This window comes from Trifolium pratense, linkage group LG2, assembly GCF_020283565.1.
Source record: "Trifolium pratense cultivar HEN17-A07 linkage group LG2, ARS_RC_1.1, whole genome shotgun sequence".
Classification (NCBI taxonomy): domain Eukaryota; kingdom Viridiplantae; phylum Streptophyta; class Magnoliopsida; order Fabales; family Fabaceae; genus Trifolium; species Trifolium pratense.
The window spans coordinates 1345896-1372691 of record NC_060060.1 but is presented as its reverse complement, the minus strand read 5'-3'; the positions used below and the strand labels follow the sequence as shown (position 1 = coordinate 1372691).

Genomic DNA, 26796 nt, shown 5'->3' with positions numbered 1-26796 from the left:
TTTTGCAATTGGATAAAAGTAATTCTTGAGTCTGTAAACATTTCAATTTCCTTTAATGGAGCTCAACATGGATTCTTCAAATGTAAGAGGGGTGTTAGACAAGGTGATCCACTGTCCCCTCTTCTTTTTTGTTTAGCAGAAGAAGTTCTGAGTAGAGGCATAACTAAATTAGTGGCAGATGGTAAAGTTGATCTCATCAAGGCCTCCAGAAACAATTATGTTCCATCTCATTGTCTTTATGCAGATGACATAATGGTGTTCTGCAGAGGTAAGTTATCTTGTCTTCAAGCTCTTAAAAGCTTGTTCACTGATTATGCCAATTGTTCAGGTCAAGTGATCAATGCTTCAAAGTCTACTATTTATTCAGGGGGCATTTCTCAAGTTAGACTAACTCAAATTGTGAATTTAATTGGTTTCAACATTGGTTCACTCCCTTTCACTTACCTTGGTGTTCCTATCTTTAAAGGGAGACCTAAGGCTAGATACTTTATTCCAATTGCTGACAAAATTAAATCCAAGCTTTCAGCTTGGAAAGCCTCTCTTTTGTCCATTGCAGGAAGGACTCAACTTGCCAAATCTGTCATTCAAAGCATGCTTGTCTACAGCATTTCCATTTATTCATGGCCTGTTGCTCTTTTAAAAACAATTGAAGGCTGGACTAGAAACTTTACATGGAGTGGAGATATAGCTCAGAGGAAACTGGTTACAGTTTCTTGGAAGAAAGTTTGTGCTCCATATGAGGAAGGTGGGCTTGGTTTAAGATCTCTAATTAGTACTAATGAAGCTGCAAATCTTAAACTTTGCTGGGATCTTTTGCACTCTAATGAGGACTGGGCTGCAATCCTTAAACGTAGAGTTTTGAGAGGACAACAAGTTATTAAACATCACATTTTCTCTTCTTTGTGGAGTAGTATAAAAAATGAAATACCTGTTATCAAAGAAAATTCAAGTTGGAATGTAGGCACAGGTCAGTTGATTAATCTTTGGCATGATACTTGGTGTGGAATTCCTTTACAACAATCCTTTAATATTCCTCAGAATGTGTCCATTTGGCTCCCTCAGCTTGTCAGTGATTTAATCTTAAATCATCAGTGGCACATACCACCTCTTCTGGAAAACATGTTTCCAAATCTCTTGTCCATGGTTCAACACATTACACTCCCAGTTGAAGAAACCCTTGACCAGCTTTGTTGGAATAATTCTCCATCAAGTATGATTTCAATGAAGTTAGCATATGATTTCAAGAGAAAACATTATACTCCAAAACATTGGGCTAAATCTATTTGGATTATAGATATTCCACCATCAAAATCATTATTAGTTTGGAGATTGATGCATGATAAGGTCCCCACTGATGATAAATTAATGGAGAGGGGCTGTAGCATTCCTTCAATGTGTTCTCTTTGTCACACTCATTCTGAATCCACCTTTCATTTGTTCTTTGAGTGTAATTTTGATTTTTCTCTTTGGTGCTGGATGGCTTCAATTCTGAACACTACTTTGCATTTTCAATCCATCGAAGATATTTGGCTTTTGTGTGGTGGTTCTTGGTCTCCTCAATGCAAGATAACAATTAAAGCTGCTATTGTTAATCTCCTGAACTCTATTTGGCATGCTAGAAACATTGCTAGATTTAATAACAAAACAACTCATTGGAAGACTGCACTTGCTTGGATTTTGTCTAACACTTCTCTCACAGGTAACAAAACTATTGGTGTTGCCTCTCCATCTATGACAGAATTCATGGTTCTAAAAAATTTAAATGTTAATTTGCATCCTCCTAAGCCAACTGTTCTTAAAGAAGTCTTTTGGCAGCCTCCATTGGAGCATTGGGTGAAGTGTAACACAGATGGGGCCTCTAACTCTTTTACCTCATCTTGTGGTGGCATTTTTAGAAACCACAATGCAGATTTTTTATGTTGTTTTGCAGAGAATACAGGTTTGAAATCAGCATTCATGGCAGAGATCTGTGGTGCTATGAGAGCTATAGAACTAGCTAATTGTATGAATTGGAAAAATCTTTGGCTTGAGTCAGATTCTACTCTTGTTGTCATGGCTTTTAATTCATCTGTATTAGTTCCTTGGGAGCTAAGTAATAGATGGAGGAATTGTCTCAGAATCACTAGAAGCATGAATTTTGTGGTCTCCCATGTGTATAGGGAGGGTGACGCAGAACGGAAGCGCTAGGTTAGCAAAACGCTAAACCTAATGGATAAAGACAAGTCGCAAACACAAACTTGTCAAAATAGGGTTTCGGAGTCCACCGAAAGAGTAATTTGGAATCCACCAAATTTGAGAAAAATCTCTGAATTTTTATTGAATCAAAAGGTTCCTTCAAGGCTACAATAATTTAGCTTAAATAGGAGTAAAAAATAAAATTAACAAATCTCCTAAAAGATTGTAAAAATAAAAATAACAAACCTAACTAAATAAAAATTACAAATCTACCTAAAATATAAAAATAACTAACCTAGGTGAAATATAAAAATAAGGAATCAACCTAAAATATAATAAAACTAAATCTAACTAAAATAATAAAATACAGAAGAAATCCTCCTACATCAGACTCCTCTACCTCAAAAGAACTCGACCCCGAGTTCTCGTCTTGATAAAGAGCTTCCTTTGCAGGTTGACTCCTCCAATGAACAAGAGACCACCCTCCTGGATCCCATTGAATTAAGTGAGAGGACCTGTCTCGTGTCAACACATCCAAATAACCACCGGGGTTCCATTGCTCAAAGATAGAACACAGAATTTGAAATTTATCACAAAAGGGTATTTGACCCAACTCAGTTAACATGTTTGAGCTAGTGCCTAAACCATAAGATTTAAGGTAAAATCCGAATTGAACCCGATCTATAAGCAAATCCTTGAGTTCAATGTGACGGCTGTGATGCGGAGGTTTTGCTGAGATGGAAGTCGCCGCCTGCATCCTAGTGTCCGGAGGTTCTAGTGGCGGTGAGGTTGTTGCCGGATTTCGCACAAATACATCTGGCCTAAACGAAGCCGCCACAGGTAGGTCAACATCAAGTTGTGGATCGCCAGACTTGCACAAGACAATTTTTTTTATCCTAGTTGGATTCTCTTCACCTCCCTTTTCGGACACAACTTCCTCATCCTCAGAACTCGAGTCATTAGTAGATGGGTTGTTGCGGTTGTTGTCGCCGTTTCTGTTGTTGTTACTGTTTCTATTGCTGTTGTAGTTTCGGTTGTTGTTGGATAACGTTGTCACCTGTGTTGTCAGGGCTGTGATGGCCGCGGTTAAAGCCGTCATGGCACCGTAAAACTCTGCTTTCGTCACCGGTTGATCTCCCATCTGATCACGTTAGAAAAGAACAGGAAAAACCTGCTCTGATACCAACTGACGCAGAACGGAAGCGCTAGGTTAGCAAAACGCTAAACCTAATGGATAAAGACAAGTCGCAAACACAAACTTGTCAAAATAGGGTTTCAGAGTCCACCGAAAGAGTAATTTGGAATCCACCAAATTTGAGAAAAATCTCTGAATTTTTATTGAATCAAAAGGTTCCTTCAAGGCTACAATAATTTAGCTTAAATAAGAGTAAAAAATAAAATTAACAAATCTCTTGTAAAAATAAAAATAACAAACCTAACTAAATAAAAATTACAAATCTACCTAAAATATAAAAATAACTAACCTAGGTGAAATATAAAAATAAGGAATCAACCTAAAATATAATAAAACTAAATCTAACTAAAATAATAAAATACAGAAGAAATCCTCCTACATCAGAGGGTAACCAATGTGCAGATGGTTTGACAAACATTGGTCTTACTATTGATAGGTTTACTATATGGAATGAGCTTCCTCAACAAATTAGTGGTTTTTTTGTTGATAATAGTTTGGGTAAGCCTAGTTTCAGGCTTATCCGTGTGTAAGGAGGTTTTGGCCTAGTCCCCCTCCTTCTTTTGTTTTTTTTTTTCTCTCTCTCTCTCTCTATATATATATATATATATATATATATATATATATATATATATATATATATATATATATATATATATATATATATTGAGGCAGTAGCACTTTGCTACTCCTCTTTTGGGAAAAAAAAAATTAGAAACTTTATATCAATTAAACTATTTCGTGTCATATCTTATTTTGATTGTAGATGTCAACTGTCAAGAGAAGATATGCAAGAACCCCTTCAAAATATCATTTCATTAGCAATTTTGATTAAAATATTTAAGAGACATGGTATTGTAGATGAATATGAATGATAGTATCTCTTTAAATTCGTATGACACATGTATACTCACATGTTAAAATATAAGACTCACCCAAATACTCGCAAAGATTAAAATATATAAGACTCACCCAAAGTCCACTTACCCCTTCTTTCTTTTTTGGGTGGACGTCCAATGGAATCATGGATTGACACTATAAAAGTATTTAAATTTTTATATTTAGACACTATAAAAATAATAGCATATTCAATTGATCTTGTGTTCTTGGATATTCATGACATCTATAGGACCACTTGAGCAATCCAAAGTGAGAGATTCATTTCAAAACATTTTCCTTCTTTCTGTTAGTTTAGTAGCAGTTAGATTTACACAATTTTAAAATACAATTACAAAAATTAACATTTTAATATTTTAAATTTCATAATTATCAAATAAAAAAAAATAGAATTAGAAACTCCACCCTCCATAGTACATACGATGTAGAAAATTTGAAATTTGATTTGATAAAAATAAAAAATAGAATTAGAAACTCCACCCATCCATCTTCCACCTCCATATCTCTGTTCCTACAAAACAATAATAATAATAATAATAATAATAATTGATAAATATTTAAGAGTTTAATTTGTATACATTGTGTAATTTATTTTTTTACAAAAATATTCAATGATGAGTTGTCACATTATTTTGTTTAGGCTAAATTGCAGTTTTGGCCCCCCATGTTTCATAATTGTGCGATTTTGGCCCCCCATGTTTCAAATGTGCGATTTTGGCCCCCCACGTATCATAATTGTGCGATTTTGGCCCCCAACGTTTCAAATGTGCGATTTTGGTCCCCCACGTTTGCCCCCTTTTGCATTTCTTGGTCTCCGTTGACTATTTTGACCAAAAAATTAATGACATGGAATATTTTTTACACGTGTCTTAATTGTATTGGCCAACCAAAATTTATTATTATTTTTTTTTTTAAAAAAAGGATAGGTCACGTGAAACCAATATAGCATAATCAATTCTTGAAACCTATCCTTTTTTTTAAAAAAAATAATAATAAATTTTGGTTGGCCAATACAATTAAGACACGTGTAAAAAATATTCTATGTCATCAATTTTTTGGTCAAAATAGTGAACGGGGACCAAGAAATGCAAAAGGGGGCAAACGTGGGGACCAAAATCGCACATTTGAAACGTGGGGGGCCAAAATCGTACAATTATGAAACGTGGGGGGCCAAAACTGCAATTTAGCCTTTTGTTTATGGTTTAGGAGTATATTATTGGATTCATGTGTAAAATAATTTTAAACTGAGAGGATATATAATTTATATTCAAAATTTAATCCCAATAACAATAAAATAATAAATCATTAAATTAATCTCTAACGTTGATACTCTTAAATAAATTTATGACTTTATAAATATTTTAAAACAGAAGTAACTTCTTTTTTTTATAATAAAAAATTTATTTTAAGAGAGTACAAAGGGGTACTCAAACCCTTATAACAAATAGCACTAAACCAAGTGCTCATAATACAAGACATAGGATTTAAACACCAAAAAGGAAAAGGAGTACAAGTCTTACGCTCATACCGATTAATAAACCACAACCAAGAATGAAGTTTGATTGTCTCCAATAACGACGAAACATCTGGAATATTGCCCTTAAAAATTACTTTATTGCGAAGATTCCAAATATTCCAAGTGGTTGCCAACCATACCAAGTACCGGACACGACCTTTGTCTTTCATTTTGAACAAATCATCAAATAAAACAAACTTTATCCATATTAATCCTTCAAATAATATATTAAAAATAAAATTGATAATAAATAGATAATCTTATAAATCAAATTAATAAGAGTTAAATATGTTTTTGGTCCCTATAGTTTCACAGAATTTTTATTTTAGTCAATGAAGTTTGTTTTCACACTTTTTTAGTACCTGAAGTTTCTTCACTCAGGGTTTTTAGTCCCTACTTTTCATTCAACTCGTGCATATCATTCGAAAATTTAATTTTTTTTTTCTGCGGTCATGTTTAGTACATTATATGAATCTCTATTACAAAAGTTTAATTTTTTTTAACAAAAGATGAATTAAATATGAAATTTTTAGTTTTTTGCACATAAATAATTCATCTTATGCTAAAAAAATCTAATTTTTTATCGGAGATGTTCTTATAATATTATAAACATGAATATAAAAGATCATTCAAAAATGAGAAAGTATATAATAGTTTGATTGAAAGTAGGGACTAAAAATCTTGAGTGAAAAAACTTCAGGGACTAAAAAGTGTGAAAACAAACTTCAGAAACTAAAACGAACGAAAATTATGTGAAACTATAGGGACTAAAAACATATTTAACCCAATTAATAATTTATTTTTTTTGGTGAAGAAATAATTTAACAAACAGAGTTTCTTACTTACTAAGGAGTAGGGTTGGGAAGAGGTCAGGCGGCCTACAGGCGCCTTCGCCCTGGCCTGTGTAAGTCTGGTCTGACTTGTTTATTAAAAATGTCAGGCTTAGGCTTTTAAAAATGTCTGTTTACATAAACAGGTCAGGCTCATGCTTCTAAAAAAGCTTACAAAGCCTGATAGGTCAGCCTGTTTATATTTAATTATTATTATTTATATAATATTATTATTTATATTTTTTTTCCGAAGAAAAAATATATTATTATTTAATCATATTTATTATTTTATTAACTTTTAATTACTGTGCTAATCATTTTATTAGTTTTTTCTTAATGTTGAAAAAATTATAAAAATTTAAATGTGAAATAGACTTGATTTGTTTAGCTTATTTAAAAAGACTATATAGAGACTTTTATGTAACATAGACTTTTAAATATGCTACAAGATCATGCCAGACTTTAAAAAGGCTCATGTCAGACCAAACTAAATAACATTTAATAGGTCGCAAGCCAAACTCAGGCTTGAAGAAAAATCGTAGGTGCCAGTTCCCAATCCTACTAAGGAGTGTAATACGGTAGCTTACTCGTTAATTAATTAATTATTAGTAGTAAAATAAAACAAAACACAAAGAACGTTTGTGTATATTCAAGCTTTTCGCTTTTTTCAATAATCGCGTTTCTCTCTCTACACCGCGCTTTTTAACTCAAACATCGATTCCAGAATATTCCAACAAAACCAACACGTTCAATCACTTTCCAGATTCAGGTATCTTCTCATCTCTTCACTTCTTTCTAATCACTGCAACACAATGTCGTTAATCTCATAATTAACAATTAAGATCATAATAATCATTTTTAGTAATCTTGCTTTTTAATCAATCAAACCGTGTTAATTGATAAGCACGCATTCATTATTGGATAATTGTGTGGAAATTGAATTGTTATTTAGGGTTAATTACTTAACCACTTAATCACTTAATTTAATCGATTTTTTTTTCTATTTTTAGTTCAATAAGTTTGTTTTTGTGTATTTATGGCTTTTGGATATTAGATATGGGTTACGTGTGTTGATTGTGTTTGAATTTTTTTGGCGGCGGTTATTTTTGTTTGCATTGAAACGTTACTTAATTAAAGGTTGCTTATTTTGAGTTTGCTTCTTTGAGTCGGTGAAATTTGTATGAATTAGTCTTTGTTTCATAAATTGAGAATTTGCTTGGAAATTGAGAAAAACTTCAACCTTGAAGAAGATATTCATTTTATCCATATATAGTGTGTGGAATTGACTTTTGAGTTCAATTTGCTTTTTGGGATTTTGATTTTGGATTAGTTTTCTGCTGATTTTTGGTAAGGAGATAAGTGGGTTGTTTGGAAAATTGGGATTTTGGGTTTGTTTAAAGTCCATTTATCCATTTATAGAATCTGGAATTGACTTTTAAGTTCAATTTGCTTTTTGGGATTTTGATATTGGAATTGGAATAATTTTCTGCTGAATTTTGTTAAGGAGATAAGTGGGGTCTTAGGAATTGGGATTTTGGATTTGATTTTAAGTTCATTTATCCATTTATAGAGTCTGAATTGACTTTTGAGGTCAATTTGCTTGTTGGGTTTTTGTTAAGGAGAAAAGTGGGGTGATTGGAATTGGAATTTTTGTTGTTGTTTTTGGTTTTTCAGAGAATTGAGGTGATTGATGGGGGGTCAAAGTTCGAAAGAGGAAAATTTGAGGCAGGATTCGTTGCGTTCGAGTTCATCTGCTTCGGCTTCTTCTTGGAATTCATATCCTGACCCGCATTCGGGTTACGGTCAGGGTGGCTATCCTTATACCTATGGGTCACAAGAGCCTTCTTCTTATCAACCGTATTATGATGCCCGGCCGCCTCCTCCTCCACAAAACTATGGCTATGAGCCTCAAACTAGTGGTAGGGTGCCCCGCCATGATGATAAGAGGAAATTAGATAGGAAATACTCGAGGATCGCTGATAATTACAACTCCATAGATGAGGTAAAAGATGCTTTGCATGCCAATTTTTTTGTATAGTTTTATCATTTTTAGCTTATCATGAGATCAACCCGTGTAGATGTTTTGTATCTGCTCTGGAATTGAAGTCCTTTAGTTCTTCTGGCTTTTATTTATTATTTTTGGCATTTAGGAAATTAAATATTTAAGAATCATAACAATATTGCAATTGCAGTTGATTGTTATATTGAATTTGGAGGATGATGATAGTTCTCTGAGATAGATTCATTTAGAATTTGAGATTTGGTAGATATTTATGTGCTTATGAATTTAGAGCTATACATGATTTTACTATTTTTGTGTTGATATTTAAGTGACTTGGCTGAAAATGATGTTGTCTTGCAATTTTCAAATTTTCTTCTCACTGACAATGCTGCTTATTTGTAACTGTTCATTCTTTATCGTTATTTCAGTTCTTAACATTCTAGTATGTTTTGTTATACTTATATCCCATATCTCATTACAGGTGACTGAGGCTCTTGCACGTGCAGGCCTTGAGTCTTCCAATCTTATTCTTGGAATTGATTTCACCAAGAGCAATGAGTGGACAGGTTAGGCCATATTTATAACTTTATAGTTTTCTATGCTAAGATTTAAATTTATGCATTATACTGTTGTGAAATATATATGCTCAGCTTGATGTTTGCTTTCAGGAAAACATTCATTTAACAGAAAAAGCTTGCATCACATTGGGAATGGTCCGAATCCCTATGAACAGGCAATATCCATTATTGGGAAAACATTAGCTGCATTTGATGAGGATAACTTGATTCCTTGTTTTGGATTTGGCGATGGTATTTATCTCAAAGTTCTCTCAACTCAGAAATTGTGTAATTTTTGTTTGTGGTTTAAAATGTGCTAATGGCTCATTACTCTGATACCATGGCAGCATCAACGCACGATCAAGATGTCTTCAGTTTCTATCCAGACGAAAGAATTTGCAATGGATTTGAAGAAGTTTTGAGCCGGTATAGGGAAATTGTTCCTAATATTCGACTTGCAGGTTATATATCTACTACATATCTTGTTCTTATGGTGTTTATCCATGTTATAGATATTGTAGTACTGAGCCAATCATACTTATGTTTTAACATCAGGCCCTACATCGTTTGCACCTATTGTTGAAATGGCAATGACAATCGTTGAGCAAAGTGGAGGCCAATACCATGTTTTGGTGATAATTGCAGATGGCCAGGTATTTTATTCTTTATCCAGGATTGCTTCTTGCTTTCTCCTTCATTTGTGCTTCTATTCTTTCAAAGGAAAAAAGTAATTGGACTACAAATATGAACAGAATCAAGTAGTGAGTGCATTGTTAATTTTCACCCACCAAAGTTTTAACAACCAAGTGGAGACACTTTTGGCTTATTTGCCACCTGATAATTTGTTTCCTTATTTGTTGGGATTGATCTTTTCCCAACTTATTGTGCTTTCAAAACATCTTATGCAATATATGTACATGACATTGTTTGTGCAGGTTACAAGAAGTATTGACACTGAAAATGGGAGGCTTAGTCCACAGGAGCAGAAGACTGTGGATGCCATTGTTGAGGCCAGGTGATTATGCTGCAAAGTTATTCTCAATAATGTTCCATTTTTACAAATATATGTTCTTACTTATTTGCTTTGTCACAGTAAATTTCCTCTTTCAATTATATTGGTTGGTGTTGGAGATGGACCTTGGGACATGATGAAGGAATTTGATGACAATATGCCAGCTAGGGCCTTTGATAATTTTCAGGTAGATATTGAAGAGGATGCAGAAATTAATACTTGTTAAAATGTTCTAAATAATTGGAATTCATCCCTGACTCTTTGTACTTCTTTAGTTTGTGAATTTTACAGAAATTATGTCAAAGAACATTCCTCCTTCACGAAAAGAGGCAGCATTTGCTCTCGCAGCATTGATGGAAATTCCTTCTCAATATAAGGCCGCAATAGAGCTTGATCTACTAGGGTAAAATTTTGATTCATTACCTTCAGTATTATTCTCTCTTTTTCTTTTTTTTTTCTTTTTTCAAAAAGAAAATCTTAAGTTCATTTCTAACAAATTTTTTAATATTTGGGCTTATTTATCTCAAACAGAAATCGAAAGGCCAATGCTCCTCAAAGAGTTGCTCTCCCAACACCCTCTTATGGTTCAGCATTTTCAGGCACTTCAAATCCTTATGGTTCAGCATCGTTTGGCACTTCAAGTTCAAAACCTTATGCTACTAGTTTTGAGCGGAGTGCACCTTCTTACCCTGACGACAGCAAACAAGCTGGCACAGCTCCGTCTGCCCCAAGTTCTACTTATGAAAATCAGGTACAACCTACAAAGTACTTCTAATAAAAATGTGTCATGTTCTTGATCGGGTTTTATGAGTGTAAACATGAATGTTACGCAAAATTGCTTGAATTATATATGAATGTACAGTATGTTGTTTATTTTTCCATATAGTTCTTGAGGGTTATCTTCACATCACATCACATGCCTCAGTTGAGTAATTAGATTACTCTCTAACAAAGCATCTACATGGTCTAATAATGGTGAGACAATAAATGGCATCAATTACATGTGCTGCATGTTTTATTGTCTCATTTTTGCATTTTATATTGAATGACTATATCTGAAGTAATTGTCAACTGTCATGCATCCAGGTTGGATTATTTGCTTAATTTTATTGTCGGGTTGCTTGTTCGTTGTTCATTTTATGTCTAGTCGGGATTGAGTTTGAAATAGTTCGTGTTATTAATATATTTTTAAAGATTTCCAAACTGTAAAATTAACAAATTAAATTGGTCTTGTGCAGCTTTGTCCTATATGTTTAAGCAATACAAAAGACATGGCCTTCGGATGTGGGCATCAGGTAAAAGCGATATTTTCAAGCGGAAATGTCCAAATTGGTCCCTTACAAAAAACAAACACAGACACCTATTTGTTCATGAGCAATGAACAATACTAATTTGGTTCATTAGAATCTCAGATTTGGATCAAAATAATCCTTTTTAATGATAATTTTTACTTGGTCCACATTTGAGATTCTAGTTCTAGGATCAAATAAAATAGGTCTTGGTGTTTCTTTTTTACATGGAACCAATTTAGGTATATATATTCAATTTTCAATTTCATCTCATATTTCTGAAGTGAAGCACAGATAAGGAGAATGCTTATGATTTCTTTGTTACATGACAGACATGTTGTGAATGTGGACAAGATCTTCAGACGTGTCCCATCTGTAGGAGCCCTATTAATACCAGAATAAAGCTTTATTGAGCAGCATCTTTTATTGGGAGTATTTATTTGTATTCTTTGAAAAAAATTTATGTGGTTGTATAAAACATTAGATCAAATCTTTGTTTCTACAGTGAGTGAAACGTGGTATTTCTGTATGTATGAGTTGTAACCATTCCTTGATTTTTTTTTTCCCATTCATTTTGGTTTCTGACAATATTGGTTTGAGAGCTTGTACAGTTTTAATTCAATGATTTTGGCTTGATTTGTAGAGCAAGTTTTGCATGGTCACAATTATTTTGTCACACTATTTAAGCACACACATTTTTTAATATAATTAAGGCAATGCTAACGAGCACCCCGAACACTCTTTAAGACCTTAAATAGTAAGTTTTTTATAGAATTTTTATGAGAGTGTGCAAAGTTAACGCAATGGAAATTGTAGTGTTTCATTTTTTGAATGAAAAGTTTATTTAAATGGAATGCTTAAAGAGTGTCCGGGGGCACTACTTAGCAATACCCATTAATTAAATAGAGAAGGGATTCGTTGACTCCAAGAGTAAGTTTCCATTGACTTACTCAGCTTAATAATTCGATATCGGCATTATATTTTTTCAATCCAACCGTTGAATTTAAATATCTTATTGAGTAGATCAACTCCACAAATTTTTATAAAAATTCAAAAAATGTAGTTATGTGTTCAGATTATTGAAATTCAACGATTTTTTTAAAAGTTTGTCGTACGTTCAATTGAAGTTATTAGAAAAAGTATCAAACGGTAATGTGGCGATGACAGTTTGTGTGTGGGAAAAACCAGCAAAAGGAGTGCTCAAATGTAATGTGGACCCTGCATGTTATGGTGAGCATAATTGCTATGGTGTTGGAGCTTGTATAAGGAATGAAAATGGTAAGCTTTGTGAAAGCTTATATGAAAGAAGTTTGATGGCAGACCACTCATCGCAGAAGGTGAAGCACACGGGATCCTATGTTGAAAATATAGCAAGTGTGAGTTTGTGGAAATAGTCTCACATTGGATAGGAATGTGGTGACTTGAGCATTTATAAGTGGGAGACACACCACTTGTTCACCCAAAGGTGTGTTGCTCAAAAGAACAAGTGTCACAAAAATGAATGTTCCTCGCTCTACCCTCCCCCGATTGTTGCGCTAACATCCTAGATGTGTTGAATTGGTTGTGTGACTCCAATAGAATAACAACTCCAATATGCAGTACAAGCAATTCACTCAAGGCAAAGGAATAATACTGAATTTGGAGCTATCATTGACAAGTGTCGTAGTTTATTAGTCTTGAATGAAAAATGTAGTATCAGTTGTGTTAGACGACAAGCTAACCAAGTTGCTCATGATTTAGCTCAAACATCTCGCTTTTATGCTAGTCCCCAAGTTTTTAATCATTGTCCATCTTATATTGAACCTATTATATTATGAATGAAATGCATTGTGATTTTATAAAAAAAAAATACAAGGAGAAATAACATGGAAATAATGGTGATTAGCATAGGAAATGGTCACCCTCGCAAGAGAGTGAGCAACCATATTCACTTGTCTTCGTACAAACTTGACCTCAAAGTGGAACAATAATAGTAAACTATTCTTAATGCTAGTAATAAGAGAACCAAATTCAGTTTCTCCCGTGTAATTTCTCCCGTGTAATTAGAAGCAATGACATTCACTAAAACTTGGCAATCACTTTAAAAAATAACAAAGTACCACCCATGATGAATAGCTAGTTGTATCGCCTCAAGCATCGCCATACCTTCTCCTACCACCGCCAAAAACCGCAAGCTAAATTTGCGGGTTTGTGCCCATTGAAATTCGTCGTTGCTGTTCTGAATGCAGCAAGCAACTGTAGTAACATACTGGCTTTCAAAAAATCTTGCATCAACGTCACATTTGATCCATCCGTCTTGAGGTTTCACCCATGTCGCAGCAGTAGTTATACGCGTGTTCTGCTGATCGCTATTTTGCATCCTGGTAGCATGAAACCAAGTCTTTCACATCTGAAATGCATTGTAGCCAACCTGCTCCAGCACCAGTTTTACATTATTCCAAACCGCATCGTTATTGTTCTGCCAAATGCTCCATATGAGAGATGCAACACGACCAATTGTATTTGGTAATAAAAAATTGGACTAAATACACCAATTTTTCCTTATATTTTAGGACGAAGGAAATATGTCATAAACCTCCTCCCTCTCTCACCCATGACTCTTTACTACCATCCTCAATCACATACCGACATCCCCTCTTCAACACATCTCTAGAACCATAAGCTTCTTCAACAGTAACTAGAATATTGTAACCGTTAGTTAAATTGTTCCACATTATCAATAGAATTGTGTCTGATGAAAGTGAATTGAAGAATTAAAATTTGAATTAAGAGCTAAAAAGATACCCATATTTAGCGCCAATAATGTTCAAATTTCTATTAAAAAAAATTCAAATCGGAACAAATACTTTATGTGGATATGAAAAATAAAAAATAAATTGAGCTAAATATTTTTTAAAAATTCAAAACAAAAAATACACATTTTTTTTAGAAGAAAATAATTATGCGTCAAAAAATAATAATTAAGTGGATTTTATTTTTTAATTTAATATAATAAATAAATAAATAAAAATCTGCAAAACGAGGTCGTTTTGTTACTAGTGGAGTCTCCTATATGTCACAACAATTCATAAACCCTAAATTAAACCTTCTTCTCAATCGCTTCAACCATTCTCAAAACTCCGGCAACAACACCGCCGCACCGTTCCGGCGTCGCATTCCACCGGCCATCCCAACTCCAACACCACAAACACATAAGAAGTTGAAAAAGTAGAAAAAATGGAAAATTCAGAGGAAAACAACGAAATTGATGCAACAACAACAACAACAACAAAATCGAATGAAGAGAAAACGGAATTGGAATTGAAATTGAAATTGAAGAAGAAATTGAAGTTAAAGAAGAAGCTAGAGAAGGAAACAGAGAAAGCTGATAAGCGTGGTGTTTGTTATTTGAGTCGCATTCCTCCTCATATGGATCATGTTAAGCTTCGACAACTTCTCTCTCAATTTGGTGATATTCAAAGAATTTTTCTTGCTCCTCAAGGTTACTCATTCAAATAATTTCATTCAATTTTCTCTTTTGATTTTAATTTGTTGTTATCATATTGCATCTTATTTCAATACATAAAAAATCATAGGATATGATAAGATAGGAACATTTGTTGAATAAATATTTGATATTTAGGACCCGCTTGGATTAGCTTATTTTTGAGCTTATGCAAACCGTTTGTGCAATATAAATTAGGTTTTATGCTATTTTATAAGTTCACACTAGTGAAAATTGTATTTTTATAAGCTATTTTATCATAAACTACCTCGACAAACTTATGATAATATATTGCATAAGTTGTAAGCTCAAAAATAAGCTAATCCAAACGGGCCGGTACTTGCTCGGGTTTGGATTATAAGCAATACATAGGGTCTATTTTGATCGACATATTTGAGCTTATTTACTGACATAAGTTTTGTGAGACTGTTTGGGAGAACTTATAAAAACAGCTTATGATATTTTTTTTAAGCCTTTTTCAGCTTATTTTCATAAGTTCTCCAATACAGCTTATGAAAACAGCTCATAGAATATACATAAGTGATTATCATGATACGCGTCTGTGCTATAAGTTGCAAATAAGTTGTTTATCCAAACAAGTTGCTAATCTCATACTTGGGGCTTTTTGAATTGGTTTATTTGAGTTTATTTATCGTGATAAGCACTTGTGAGACTGTTAAGGAGAGCTTATGGAAACAACTTATGACATGTTCGTTAGTTGTTTTCTGTTTATTTCCATAAGATAGCTTATAGCTTATATGAAAACACTTTGACTTTATTTTATCTTTTTCTATAGAACTAGTTTATACGTATGCACTTATATGATACGGTTTTATTAAGAAATATAGTTGAATGCGATTAATTTCTTGATCCCATAAAATACATGTGCATTTTTTAAAGTTCCCTTCGTGTGAACTTATCTGATGAAACTAAAAGAATCATCAGAAAATAAAACATATTTGAGACATTATTAAATATATAGTAAAAACAGTTAAAAAAAAATTGTATATTTGAGACCGCTGAATAAATGAGTATTTTTTTGCTAATATTCAAGATAGAAAGAAAAGAGTAATATATTACTACATGGTTAGTTCTAAGGTTGGTTATTTTTATTTGTTTTTAATTTAGCAGATTCTAATGCCAGAGTGCAATATAAGCGGGCCCGGGCATCTCAAAACCAAGCTTATTCAGAAGGGTGATAGTTTATTTTATTTTTATGTTAATTTGATTTGGTTTTTGAATTGGATTGGTATCTGATTGAAGTTTTGATGATTGTTTTGCATTGTGATTGTGTAGATGGGTTGAATTTGCCAATAAATGTGTTGCCAAGAGGGTTGCCAATATGTTAAATGGTGAACAGATAGGTATTTGTTTGCTCACTGTCATTCTTTACCAGTTACATTTGAATGGAAATCATCATGTTGTTTTTCAATTCTAGAGTATCGCTATATCACTTGCATTGTCACCAAAGGTGTAGTCCAATGGTTTGATCCCTGCTGCTAACAAATTCCCTCTCCTCTTAACTTACCAGTTATTGACATTTGCCTATAAAAAATTGGTATATCACTTGCATTGGCTTTTGTCTCCTATGTTATCTTTCTACAGTTATGTCTATTGTTAGTCACACAAAGATACAGATATAAATTGAAATTTAGTAATTGATAATATGTTGGATACCTAAAACACGAAATAAATAGGAACATAATTTTTTTTTCTTCTTTTAATTGACTCTGGAATGAGGGTTTACTTGTATAGATTATGTGAAAGTATTTGGTGTTAGCAGGATTATGTACTTTTAGGGTGCTATACATACTCTTTTTAACGAAGGGGATATGTGTGTTGCTATTTCTTATTTAGTCCTTTAATGGAAATCACGATACTACCCCACCGACTCTAGAACTATTTTTTTAATTAATATTTGGAGAAACATAAGTAAAAGGTGTGCATAACAGTGTTTACTGGGATTTTTTTTTCATGTCTGTTTGCAATGATTTCGTTTTGTAAGTTTCTGAATTGTATTGTGTTTTTTAAGGGGGAAGGAAGAGGTCATCTTTCTACTATGACCTTTGGAATATTAAGTACTTAAGCAAGTTCAAGTGGGATGATCTAACTGAAGAACTAGGTAATCACTTTATGATCAGTTCTTGATTTTATTTATTGATGAATAAGCAGCTCAAGCTAAAGCAAAAAATATATTTGTAACAGCTTTCAAGAGAGCTACTCGGGAGCAACAAGTGGCAATAGAAATTTCTGCTGCCAAGAAAGAGAGGGACTTCTATATATCCAAAGTTGATCAGTCGCGTGCTTCTAACGCTATAGAGGAGAGGATAAAAAAGGTACACTGTCTTTGCACTTGACCAAAACTTAAAACTAAATGAAGTTATCGTTCTATGACTTAATTCAATTTCAATATTTCCCTGATAAGAAAATAAATAGGTATCTCTCTATAATCTTTGTCTATTGATCAGCTTTATCGGTGTTGGTTAAAGGAGTTTTTTACCACCTTTTTCTGCTATTGGTTGGGTCATATCAAATAAGCAGAATTGTAAGAGTGGTTTCCATTAGGGAAATAAGTAATGTGTATATTTTTTTTTTTTATTAATTGGCTTTGGCTGGTTGCAAAATGGATAGCAATTTTAGTTAATAGAAAAAGTTGTCCAGTAATTGGAACTTGAAATTAGCAAGTGATGAAGCATAACATTATTATTGAGGGAAATTCTAATATGGACTACTCCTACAAGTGGTCCATCATGGACTAATTTTTAAAAAATATTTAAGATTTCAACGACAACATACATTGTTGTTTGAAAGTATAAGTTAATGATCATCCTCGTTTTTATGACTAAAATAATGACTTAATTTATATCGGTTTGATTAAGACGATGAAAAATAAGAATGTAACCTGTATTGAGCTGACTTCAATTATGTCATTCTTTTAGCCGTAAAGACTAGGAGAGTTGTAATTTTTTATCTTAAAGAATATTATTGACAGTTGTTGGAATTTCTGATAATTTTAGGCACTAGACCACGGTGGACCACTTATGAAAATGGTCCACCGTAGCACTAGCCTATTATTGAGTTTTCTAATTTGAAATATCATGTTTGTTTTATTGCTTTTGGCTTCAAAATAAAATATATTTTTATTGTTTTAAAGTAACAAGCATTTTTGTGTCAAAAAAAAAAGTAACAAGCTCTTGCACTGGCTTCCCCATTGTTTCCTTTTGGTTTTCAAATGGCTGTCATGTGTTTTTATTGCTTTCCGTGACTTTAACCCGTGATATGGTTTTCAAGTGGAATAAAATTCTTCATTCATTTAAATCATTTTCTAAGATTAACCCATGAAAATTCTCTCTGTAATGGTGGTAGGGTGTATTATCTCTGTTCTATAACAATTCAGTTGTTTTTTACCAACTGATTGAGACTATCAGCCAATATATTCTGTTTGAGGCTTTGAATCCAGCCCTCTCTTAGTCTTAGGAGGCCCCATACCTAACAATGAGATTGTGGATAAATTAAATAAATAAATCCAATTTCGAGAACAACAATAATTTAAATTAGTTATATTGGGTTTGGAGTTATCTGCAAATTTAAGATGTTGGTTTGTGACGTGCTTGGCATATATGGTTTAAAGGAGCTTGCAACTGGTATTGCCGTATTGGTTTTTGGCAAACTAAATCTCATTCTTCCTGCCTGATGATGTTTGATTATATGCTTGCTAGATCTCTGTCACTTCTCTTTGCAATCCATAGAAAATTGTGTATTATGAATTTCTAATCCCTTTTTATTTTGTGGTCCACTTGCATGTGCTTAATATTTTTCAATTGTATAATTTTTTTTCTGACTTGAATTATATTAACTCTAAAGTCGGAATAGACTGGCAAGCTCTGTAGCTATGATTGTGTTGTGGAATGGAAGAACTTGTTTTAGACAAAATATTGTTAACTTTTTCCTTCAATCCGCAAGAACTTGTGGCGATATACTTCTTTTTGCTTATGTTTTCATCACACTGGCTCACATAACTTACTCCACAAAATTTTTAATGAGAAGTAAAATTAATAATAATTCAGCTACTTCTTTGTATCTATATTTTACAAATTTCAATGAGTATCATGCATGTTGATGAATCATTTCATATTGATATAATTTCATTCGGCTTGCACAGAAGCAGAAGGTTCAACAAGACTCGGTACAAGTGGAAAAAGTGATTCGGCATTTCCCTCAAACAAAGCCTATCAATGCTAACGCTAAAGGAAGTAAAACTGACTTGTCAGATGATTTTTTAGATGCAGTAAGTACAAGATTAATTATTTATTGTTCCGTTGTTTTTGTTATTGCGCTGTCTTTATTTTTTAGTAAATATGTCAACATGTGTGAAACCATTAGTTCTTAATTGAAGATTTTCCACTATGACCCTTGCAGGTATTTGGCGGCTCGTAATGCATGTATTGATATTGATCTTCCAACATGCGGTGATGCTACCTTGATGTATTTATTCACTTGCAATGATCCATCTAGAAAATAGTTTTCTTTTTTATTCAGATTTTGAAACTGGAAACCAAAGTAATCTGTATTCATAACAGGCAATAATGTCAACTGGAGTTGAAATTTCTAAATTGGGCAAGATCTGGTTTTCCATGCATTGTTTTGTCACTAATACAGAATGTCAAGTTATGAATTGTAAACTCCAAATCTGTTGTTGTCTAGAATGTGAGTACTTTGTTCCAATATAATGTTATTTGATTTTGAATATAGCATTATTGTTTTCGCATTTTCGGTTCTTGAAAAGTCTGGCTTTTTATGAACTACTAGTACTTATCTGAATTTTGAGTTTTCAATGTTAATAAAAAATGTCATACTTTTAATGACTTAAGTTTCGTGTTTTTGGCAATGTTATTGAACCTTGAGTAAGCTAGGTTGCTGGATGATTCAATTGATGTCTGATCAGATTGAACCAGAGTTGAATCGCAGTTAGTTTAATTGATTTTCTTGTGAATATTTTTTTTTTACTTAATTATTAGTCATTTGGTTCAATCTGATTGAATTATGATTTAGAGATCTTGTCAATTCTTTCTTTGGTTTGATTTTTAAAACATCGGTATGTAGCCACACAGTTTCGGCATGTCTCTTGTATCGTTTTGTTCTTTCTCTTTCAATAATTAAATTGAAAGAATTTGGCAAGAAATCAGAACCGATTGAATCAGAATTTACCAAAGCAAACTTAGTTAATACAGTAGATGAGCTAGTGGTTAGCCTCTCTTCCTAAGATGTTTACAAACAAAAGAAATAAGGTTAAAACTTATAAGCTTTGCAATCCTCAAATGCCATTCTAAAATATATATATATATATATATATATATATATATATATATATATATATATATATATATATATATGGGTTAGACTGTGTTGAATTAAGCTTATTTGTCCTTATTTACTGTCATAAATCATAATTCATAATCACTTGTGAGTTGTGAGACTGTTGTTAGAGCTTATAGAAACAACTTATGACATATCTTATCTATTAGTTGTCTTCAACTAATTTTATAAGCTATTTAAGATAGTTTATGAAAACAACTTATAACAGCATATATGAATATAGTTTGACTTATATAACAAAATTTTAGTCTTTTCTAGTTTGAATTTTTAAAAACATCTGTCTAGCAAAGATCAACCAAAGCCTCAAACACACAGCCTCTCTCTGTTGTATTGCTGTTGCTATAAGCCTATAATCAATTCACCATCATCTCTGATGATCACACATTGACACAAATATCCCATTTGCCATTAATAAGAGTATAAGACAACAATTCTTATTTCTGACCATGACTTTCTACTTGTTGACTCTAGAGGCATCTCCTTATTTTCACAACACTAATAATCATTTTCTTTAACCATATAGCAAATTCAACCCATGTCTGTTTCACCCAAATGCAGTCCTTTCTGGTCTCCATATCATCACCACACTGTAAAGCCAAACCAAAATGTACATGAGGGAGACTCTGAATTTTCCCATAATTTAGCATAAACTAATGTGGAATAATCTTTTTATGAACTATGAGCATTATCCTCATTTTCAAAACGCTTGAAAACATGATAGACTACTTTTTTGTTGTCATGTAACATAGTGGCTAAACTCACACGCGTTAAGTGTGGAGAAGTGAAGGAAAAAAAAAACAAATTGTTAGGCCCGTTCATTTCAACGTGTCTTGAAACTATCAATTGAGTTGTATTATGGAGAACAATCATCTGCTATTCAGGCCTTATATTTGTTAACAAGCTCTAAATTCTAACACTTCTATAAAATTAGGTATCAGACACATGAAATGTGAAAAATAATTGACGATATTGGTCTGAATTCACCTATATTCCTTGGTTTCTAATACTCAGAAAAATGAAGTAGGGTTTGGCTCTTTCCCAATCTCCTCCATAGTTGAAGATATAGAAAACCAAATTTACCATGTCCTCGCAGCCGTAGTTTTCATCAGTTTTGAGGAATAATGGACCTCCTCCTTTGTGAAGTCATTAGAATCAATGTTTTAAAATTGAACAAGGTCATGGTTCAACTACTTTAAACGGTTCGAACCGGAGTGAAACCGCAGTTGAACCGCTCAAATAACTGAACTGTAGACTGTGCCAATTAACAGTTAAATTGATCGAAAGGTGATTCGATTCTGAACCACGTCAACAACTACCTTTTTTTTCTTTCCTTCTCAAACTAAAATATATTTTGAAAGAAGCTAGTTATGACCTTAGCAATGTGTTCCTCAATGAACTTTTCACCATAAACGTCAACAATAAATTCTAACCATGAACCAAACAACTTCATACTTGTTTGATATAATGTAGTGAAACGAGCCAAATAAAAAACGCGACATAGAACAATTCCATAACGGTATTTCACATAACAGCCAACAATTTTAAACATTTACTAGAACTTAACAACTATTCAGTCAAATTTGTCATAAGGCCTTTGAGATTAAAGCTATACATGAAATTGTAGTGCTATAAAAAAAAGTTCCATGTCAAGTCTAAAAGAGTATGCACTCAGTTTTCTAGAGACAGATGCACAAAAGGATTAGATTCAGAATTGTTTTCCTCCCAATCAGCTGCAACATGCACCTCCTGCAGCAACAGTTCCATCTCTGCCTCCTGCTTGGCCTTGTGGACGTCCGTAGCCAATTTTTATACCACATGTCTGCAATAATATATGCATTGAAAATTTTAGCCATAAAGAAACATTGGGTAGCAGGAAAATGGACACGGGTACTCTAAATACAAGGAATCAAGCATTTGACGCAGTCGTACGACTTTGACTGTTGAATCAAGATTGGATGACTCACGTACTAACTTTGGTAAATCAGGTCCAAAATACATTGTTGATAAAACGTGTGACTCATTTGATCTTGAGCTGTCGACCAAGATTAGCAACTGCATAATTGCATGAAAGTAAGGGATCCAAATCCCAGGAAGATTTCCTTTAAAATTTATTTGCTTTATGCATGGAAAGAAGAAAAAGCATCCATGCTTCTGCTTCATTTGACTCATTTTGGTGAAACCACGAATCAATACCATAAGGTATATCTCATGATAATTTACAAGACAATTGAAAACAATTCTTATAAGCATATCACCTAGTAATAGGGATAATAACAAAACAGGATGTGACCATTCATTCTCAGGACACAGACCCAACTGAAAAACTATGCTCATTTATTACTTGACAAAAAATCATCTTTTTAACAAACGAAATTATTTTTAAGGATTTTGATCGTTTTTGTGTAAGCTTTTAAAATAATCAAAATGTATTTTCTGGTCAAATGAGAAGTTATCTTCAGTAGCTTCTAAAACGTAATCTGATTTTTATTAGTGCAGTAAATACAAGAAAAGATTAAAAAGGTAATTTTTATTATTTTAAGCAAACACAAATTAGCTTCTACTTCACATAAAATCTCTAAAAACTAATCTCTAAATTCTTTCATCAGAAAATGATTATTTCTTTATCTTAAACAAACAGTCCACCACATGGATTTTGATTTATAAACCCAGTGCCATATAGGTGTGGCATTGGACCAATGCGAACATCACAATTAATTTCGCACATCTTTTAAAATGGAGCTGACTGTAGATAGTTACCTCATTGGACACATCAAAGACACCATCCTGGATGTTCTGAAGAATCTTTGCAGCAGTCTTTATGAAAGCCTGCAGAATAAGCACAAGATTACTTTTCATGGTAACCAAAATTATAATATGCTTGAGGCTACCATATATATATTTGTGCTGCATCTTTCTTTCTACTGATTGAGATCAATCACCTCTTCCACATTTTGTGCTGTCTTGGCAGAAGCCTCCATGAATAAAAGTCCATTCTCCTTTGCAAATTGCTCTCCCTCTTCTTTGCTCACCGCCCTTCGGTGAGACAGATCGCACTTGTTCCCTATGAGCGTGATTGTCATGTTAGGATTCGCATGCTGTCGAGCATCTTCCAGCCAACTTGCTAAATGATTAAAGGTCTCTCTCCTGATCAACAAAAGAATTTTCTGGTTTTCAATTGAAGGACATAAATTGATTTGTTTATATGGAACAAAAGTGTATATTGTTTGGGGCCCCAAAGAAAAGAAAAATGGGATACATACTGCATTAATTCATAAACTTGAGAAGCAAGCAACAAAAAAAAAACCAAACTAAACCACCGACAGTGGTAACTTCAAGATAGAATCAATTCTACAGACTATCAATTCTAATCAGGAACATCCAAACACAACAAAATCAATTTTAAGTCTCTTAAAGAGATTTGAATGTAAAAATCATGTTTGAAGGAAAAAGCTTCAATTACAGCTTCAAGTTAGAATCAATTCTAGAGACATTATCAATTCTAATCAGGAACCTTCAAACATAACAAAACAATTTTGTCTTTAGAATCATTTTTGGCTATCCCAAGAGTGAATCCAAGGTCCAAACATGCATCAAGCCACAAATGTTCTAGAGTTCAATTTAAAAAGATTTGAAACTTCCAAATAGGGAAATCAGCAATAATAAAAGAGAAGGCCATAATAAAGCTTCAGTAAGTCACCAAAGGTTTGTAGACACCTAAATGCAGAAATATACAGCATTTCACTCCGGTTGTACGGGATTTGACTCCTCGTGAGTGAAGGGAGGAGTGCCATTTAAAGGATAAAGTAAGTAATTATAACTATTGATTTGAAAAACAATAGCTGAGATTTTAACTACGCACACATATATTTTTCAATCAATAGTTATTCTTGCATTTTCAATCAATAGTATTCTGAACATCAACATCAAAGTGGCAAATATTATGCAAGGTGCGTGTAGAAAGGCGGGAATGTAAAGTTAGGATTATTCTCAAGTTGCACATCATGATACATCATGATTGTGTGTCAAAAAGACAATAGCACCATTCACCTTGTAATGTCATAAACTAGAAGTGCCCCAGCTGCTCCTCTGTAATAAGATCTAGTGATAGATCTAAAAGACTCTTGGCCAGCCTACAATTAAACAACGTACTCAGCATCAGTATTTGAATCTTATGGAAAACTACAACCACGGATTGTCAAACTAAATGAGTGTCAAATATAATTTCAATTACTGATTTTGATAGGAATGACTACAAAATTTTAGGGCAGTCTTATTGAAATGTTGCATAAATAGAAAGAAAATAAAGCAGTGCCACAAATAAAGATGTCTAACGAAACCTGGGGAATAAATAATAGGTTTTATGTGTTGTATTTGTTTGAACAAAATCAAGTAGATATCTGTTATCCAAAACCACTTTAGATTTCAAGAGTATATGTTTTCTACTCACTCACACCATGAAGGAGATGGGTTAAAATATCTCCGTGGGTGAGAGGGAAAGAAGGACCCCATATATATATTCATATTCATTGAAGACATCTTTCATTTAGCAAGTAGAACAAGTCTAAACAATAATCTCTTCTATACCAGCCGAATTAAGCAGCACCTTAATTTCTGCTTCCGCTAATCCAAAGCATCAACTTGTAGTTTTGTTAATGACAGCCAGCCAAAAATCAGCAATATAAACATGCCATTGTGGCCTATGGAGCAGCCTTGACAGGCATCCCTCATAAATAGCATATGAAGGTTGTCAAAAAATCCACCACGCTATGCCACTCCCTCAGGGCGACCATTTAACAACACTGATCACTTGTGATGAAAACAGCAACAACAATAACAACCAAGTATTTTTCCATTAAGTAGAATCAGCTACATAAGTCAGTAAACATCATAAAGGGGTCTACTTGTCATGTACTATATTAGGTCCATAGATAGATTATCTACCTCTAAATCTTGCTTATTGGAGCATCCTTCATCTTGTCTACTTGTGATATAATAAGACTCGTTTTTTTTGTGACAAATTTGACACCTTGTTCTAATATCTATATCTACATTTAACACACAGGAGCAATGTAGTCAGGTTTGAGATCCTATGTAGGATCGGTAGGCTGGTTGAGAATCGTAAGATCGGGATCGTAGCTCGATTCGTAAGATTCTACTCAAGGATAAAATTGTAACTTCACGTATATACATATACACATAAACATAAAAAAAATATAATACATGAACAAAATAAACTTAATTAATTAATATTTCATAGACATCATTCCAAATGTTCATAAGTTCATAACAGAGGGTTATAAGAAGCAACAATAGGGTTAAAAATAAATAAATTAAAACAGAGGGTTGAAACTTGAGAGTGAAAGAGATGAGTTCAGAAGGTTTCAGTGAAGACAGAGGTTTGAGTGAAAGAGATTCAAATCCATTAATTACAAAAACTATATTCATAATGCAACTTTATGAAACATTCAAATCCATTAATTACAATATATATTCTGTCAATATATAATATGACATCCAATAAAAATCAACTATTCCTCCATATCATGCCATTGAAGTGGGGTGATTTGACAGAACGCATAGTTGCTATTGGATGTCCGTATAAGTGCTTATCCTATTTTCTATCATTCTATGATTATGTATACTTCTAACTTCTAACACATACCCTTCAATTAATATTATCACCTAATTTCAAACACCAAACCAAAAAATAAAAATTTAAAAATATAATAATTAAATTCTAGAGAGAGAGAGAGAGACTAACAGTATCCCATATCTGAAGCTTGATGGGTCGTGAATCAATGGTAAGCATACGAGCACCAAATTCAACACCAATTGTAAGATCATGAACAGGTTGAAACCTCTTATCGGTGAACTGAAGGAGCAGGCAAGATTTCCCTACACCTGCACCACATGGAATAAAAACCCAAACTTGAAATCAGAATCAGATACCCAATTGCGAGAAAAGAAAAGGGTCGTCGAGATTAATTAATTAACGAACCTGTGTCGCCGATGATGATGTACTTGAAGAGGTAATCGTAAGACATGGTTACGGAGATGAAACGACGTCGTTTAAAGGAAGAAGATGATTGAGAAGAAGTTAGCGTTTAAGTTGGGTTTCTTTGAGTGTGGAATGTGGATGATTATTGATGATGGATTTGAATCCTAAATCAAAAGAAAAACAATGTGACGTGTTATAGGAGCATGAAAATGAAACATCTAAGGTGTCCTTTTTTATATATATTTTTTTGGAGTTTATTTTTGGAGATATTTTTTAAGGTTGTTTTTTTATGATGACAAGGTATTTTATATTGAGTTTAAAGGATAGATATTGTTATTTTAATTATTAAAAATGCACTTTGATTAATTAAATGGTTCTTGATAACGAGTGTCCTCAGACACTCTTTAAGCATTTAATTTAAGAATTATGTCACACGTAGCTCATGTAACAGCCTGGGCTCCTTTTCTA

The 26796-nt window shown here is 33.1% G+C and overlaps 3 protein-coding genes across 6 annotated transcripts; 2 read left to right on the top strand and 1 right to left on the bottom strand.

Moving 5' to 3' along the window:
* The first annotated feature begins 7154 nt into the window (after nt 1–7154).
* LOC123910888 (E3 ubiquitin-protein ligase RGLG2-like) lies at nt 7155–12132 on the top strand. Of its 4 annotated transcripts, XM_045962175.1 has the most exons (13): nt 7251–7269; nt 7307–7379; nt 8285–8612; nt 9094–9178; nt 9281–9421; nt 9517–9630; nt 9725–9822; nt 10105–10184; nt 10263–10368; nt 10457–10584; nt 10713–10932; nt 11420–11476; nt 11803–12132. In XM_045962175.1, the coding sequence occupies exons 3-13, from the start codon at nt 8301–8303 to the stop codon at nt 11881–11883; spliced, it is 1422 nt and encodes a 473-aa protein (XP_045818131.1). In that variant the 5' UTR covers nt 7251–7269; nt 7307–7379; nt 8285–8300; the 3' UTR covers nt 11884–12132. The 4 variants fall into 4 exon arrangements, with proteins under 4 accessions (XP_045818130.1, XP_045818128.1, XP_045818131.1 ...); XM_045962174.1 differs by having other exon boundaries at nt 7155–7379; XM_045962173.1 differs by lacking the exons at nt 7251–7269; nt 7307–7379 and adding an exon at nt 7421–7957.
* Nucleotides 12133–14532: 2400 nt separating this feature from the next.
* Nucleotides 14533–19722, top strand: LOC123910887 (pre-rRNA-processing protein ESF2). The gene is made up of 7 exons (XM_045962171.1): nt 14533–14951; nt 16086–16149; nt 16251–16318; nt 16987–17076; nt 17160–17290; nt 19117–19242; nt 19374–19722. The coding sequence occupies exons 1-7, from the start codon at nt 14687–14689 to the stop codon at nt 19389–19391; spliced, it is 762 nt and encodes a 253-aa protein (XP_045818127.1). The 5' UTR covers nt 14533–14686; the 3' UTR covers nt 19392–19722.
* A 2106-nt stretch (nt 19723–21828) lies between these two features.
* Nucleotides 21829–26541, bottom strand: LOC123910886 (ras-related protein RABB1b). The gene is made up of 6 exons (XM_045962170.1): nt 26329–26541; nt 26092–26231; nt 24378–24460; nt 23270–23474; nt 23088–23156; nt 21829–22149 (listed from the first exon to the last, which is right to left on the bottom strand). Exons 1-6 carry the CDS (start codon nt 26372–26374, stop codon nt 22057–22059), a joined length of 636 nt encoding a protein of 211 aa, XP_045818126.1. The 5' UTR covers nt 26375–26541; the 3' UTR covers nt 21829–22056.
* Nucleotides 26542–26796: the final 255 nt, after the last annotated feature.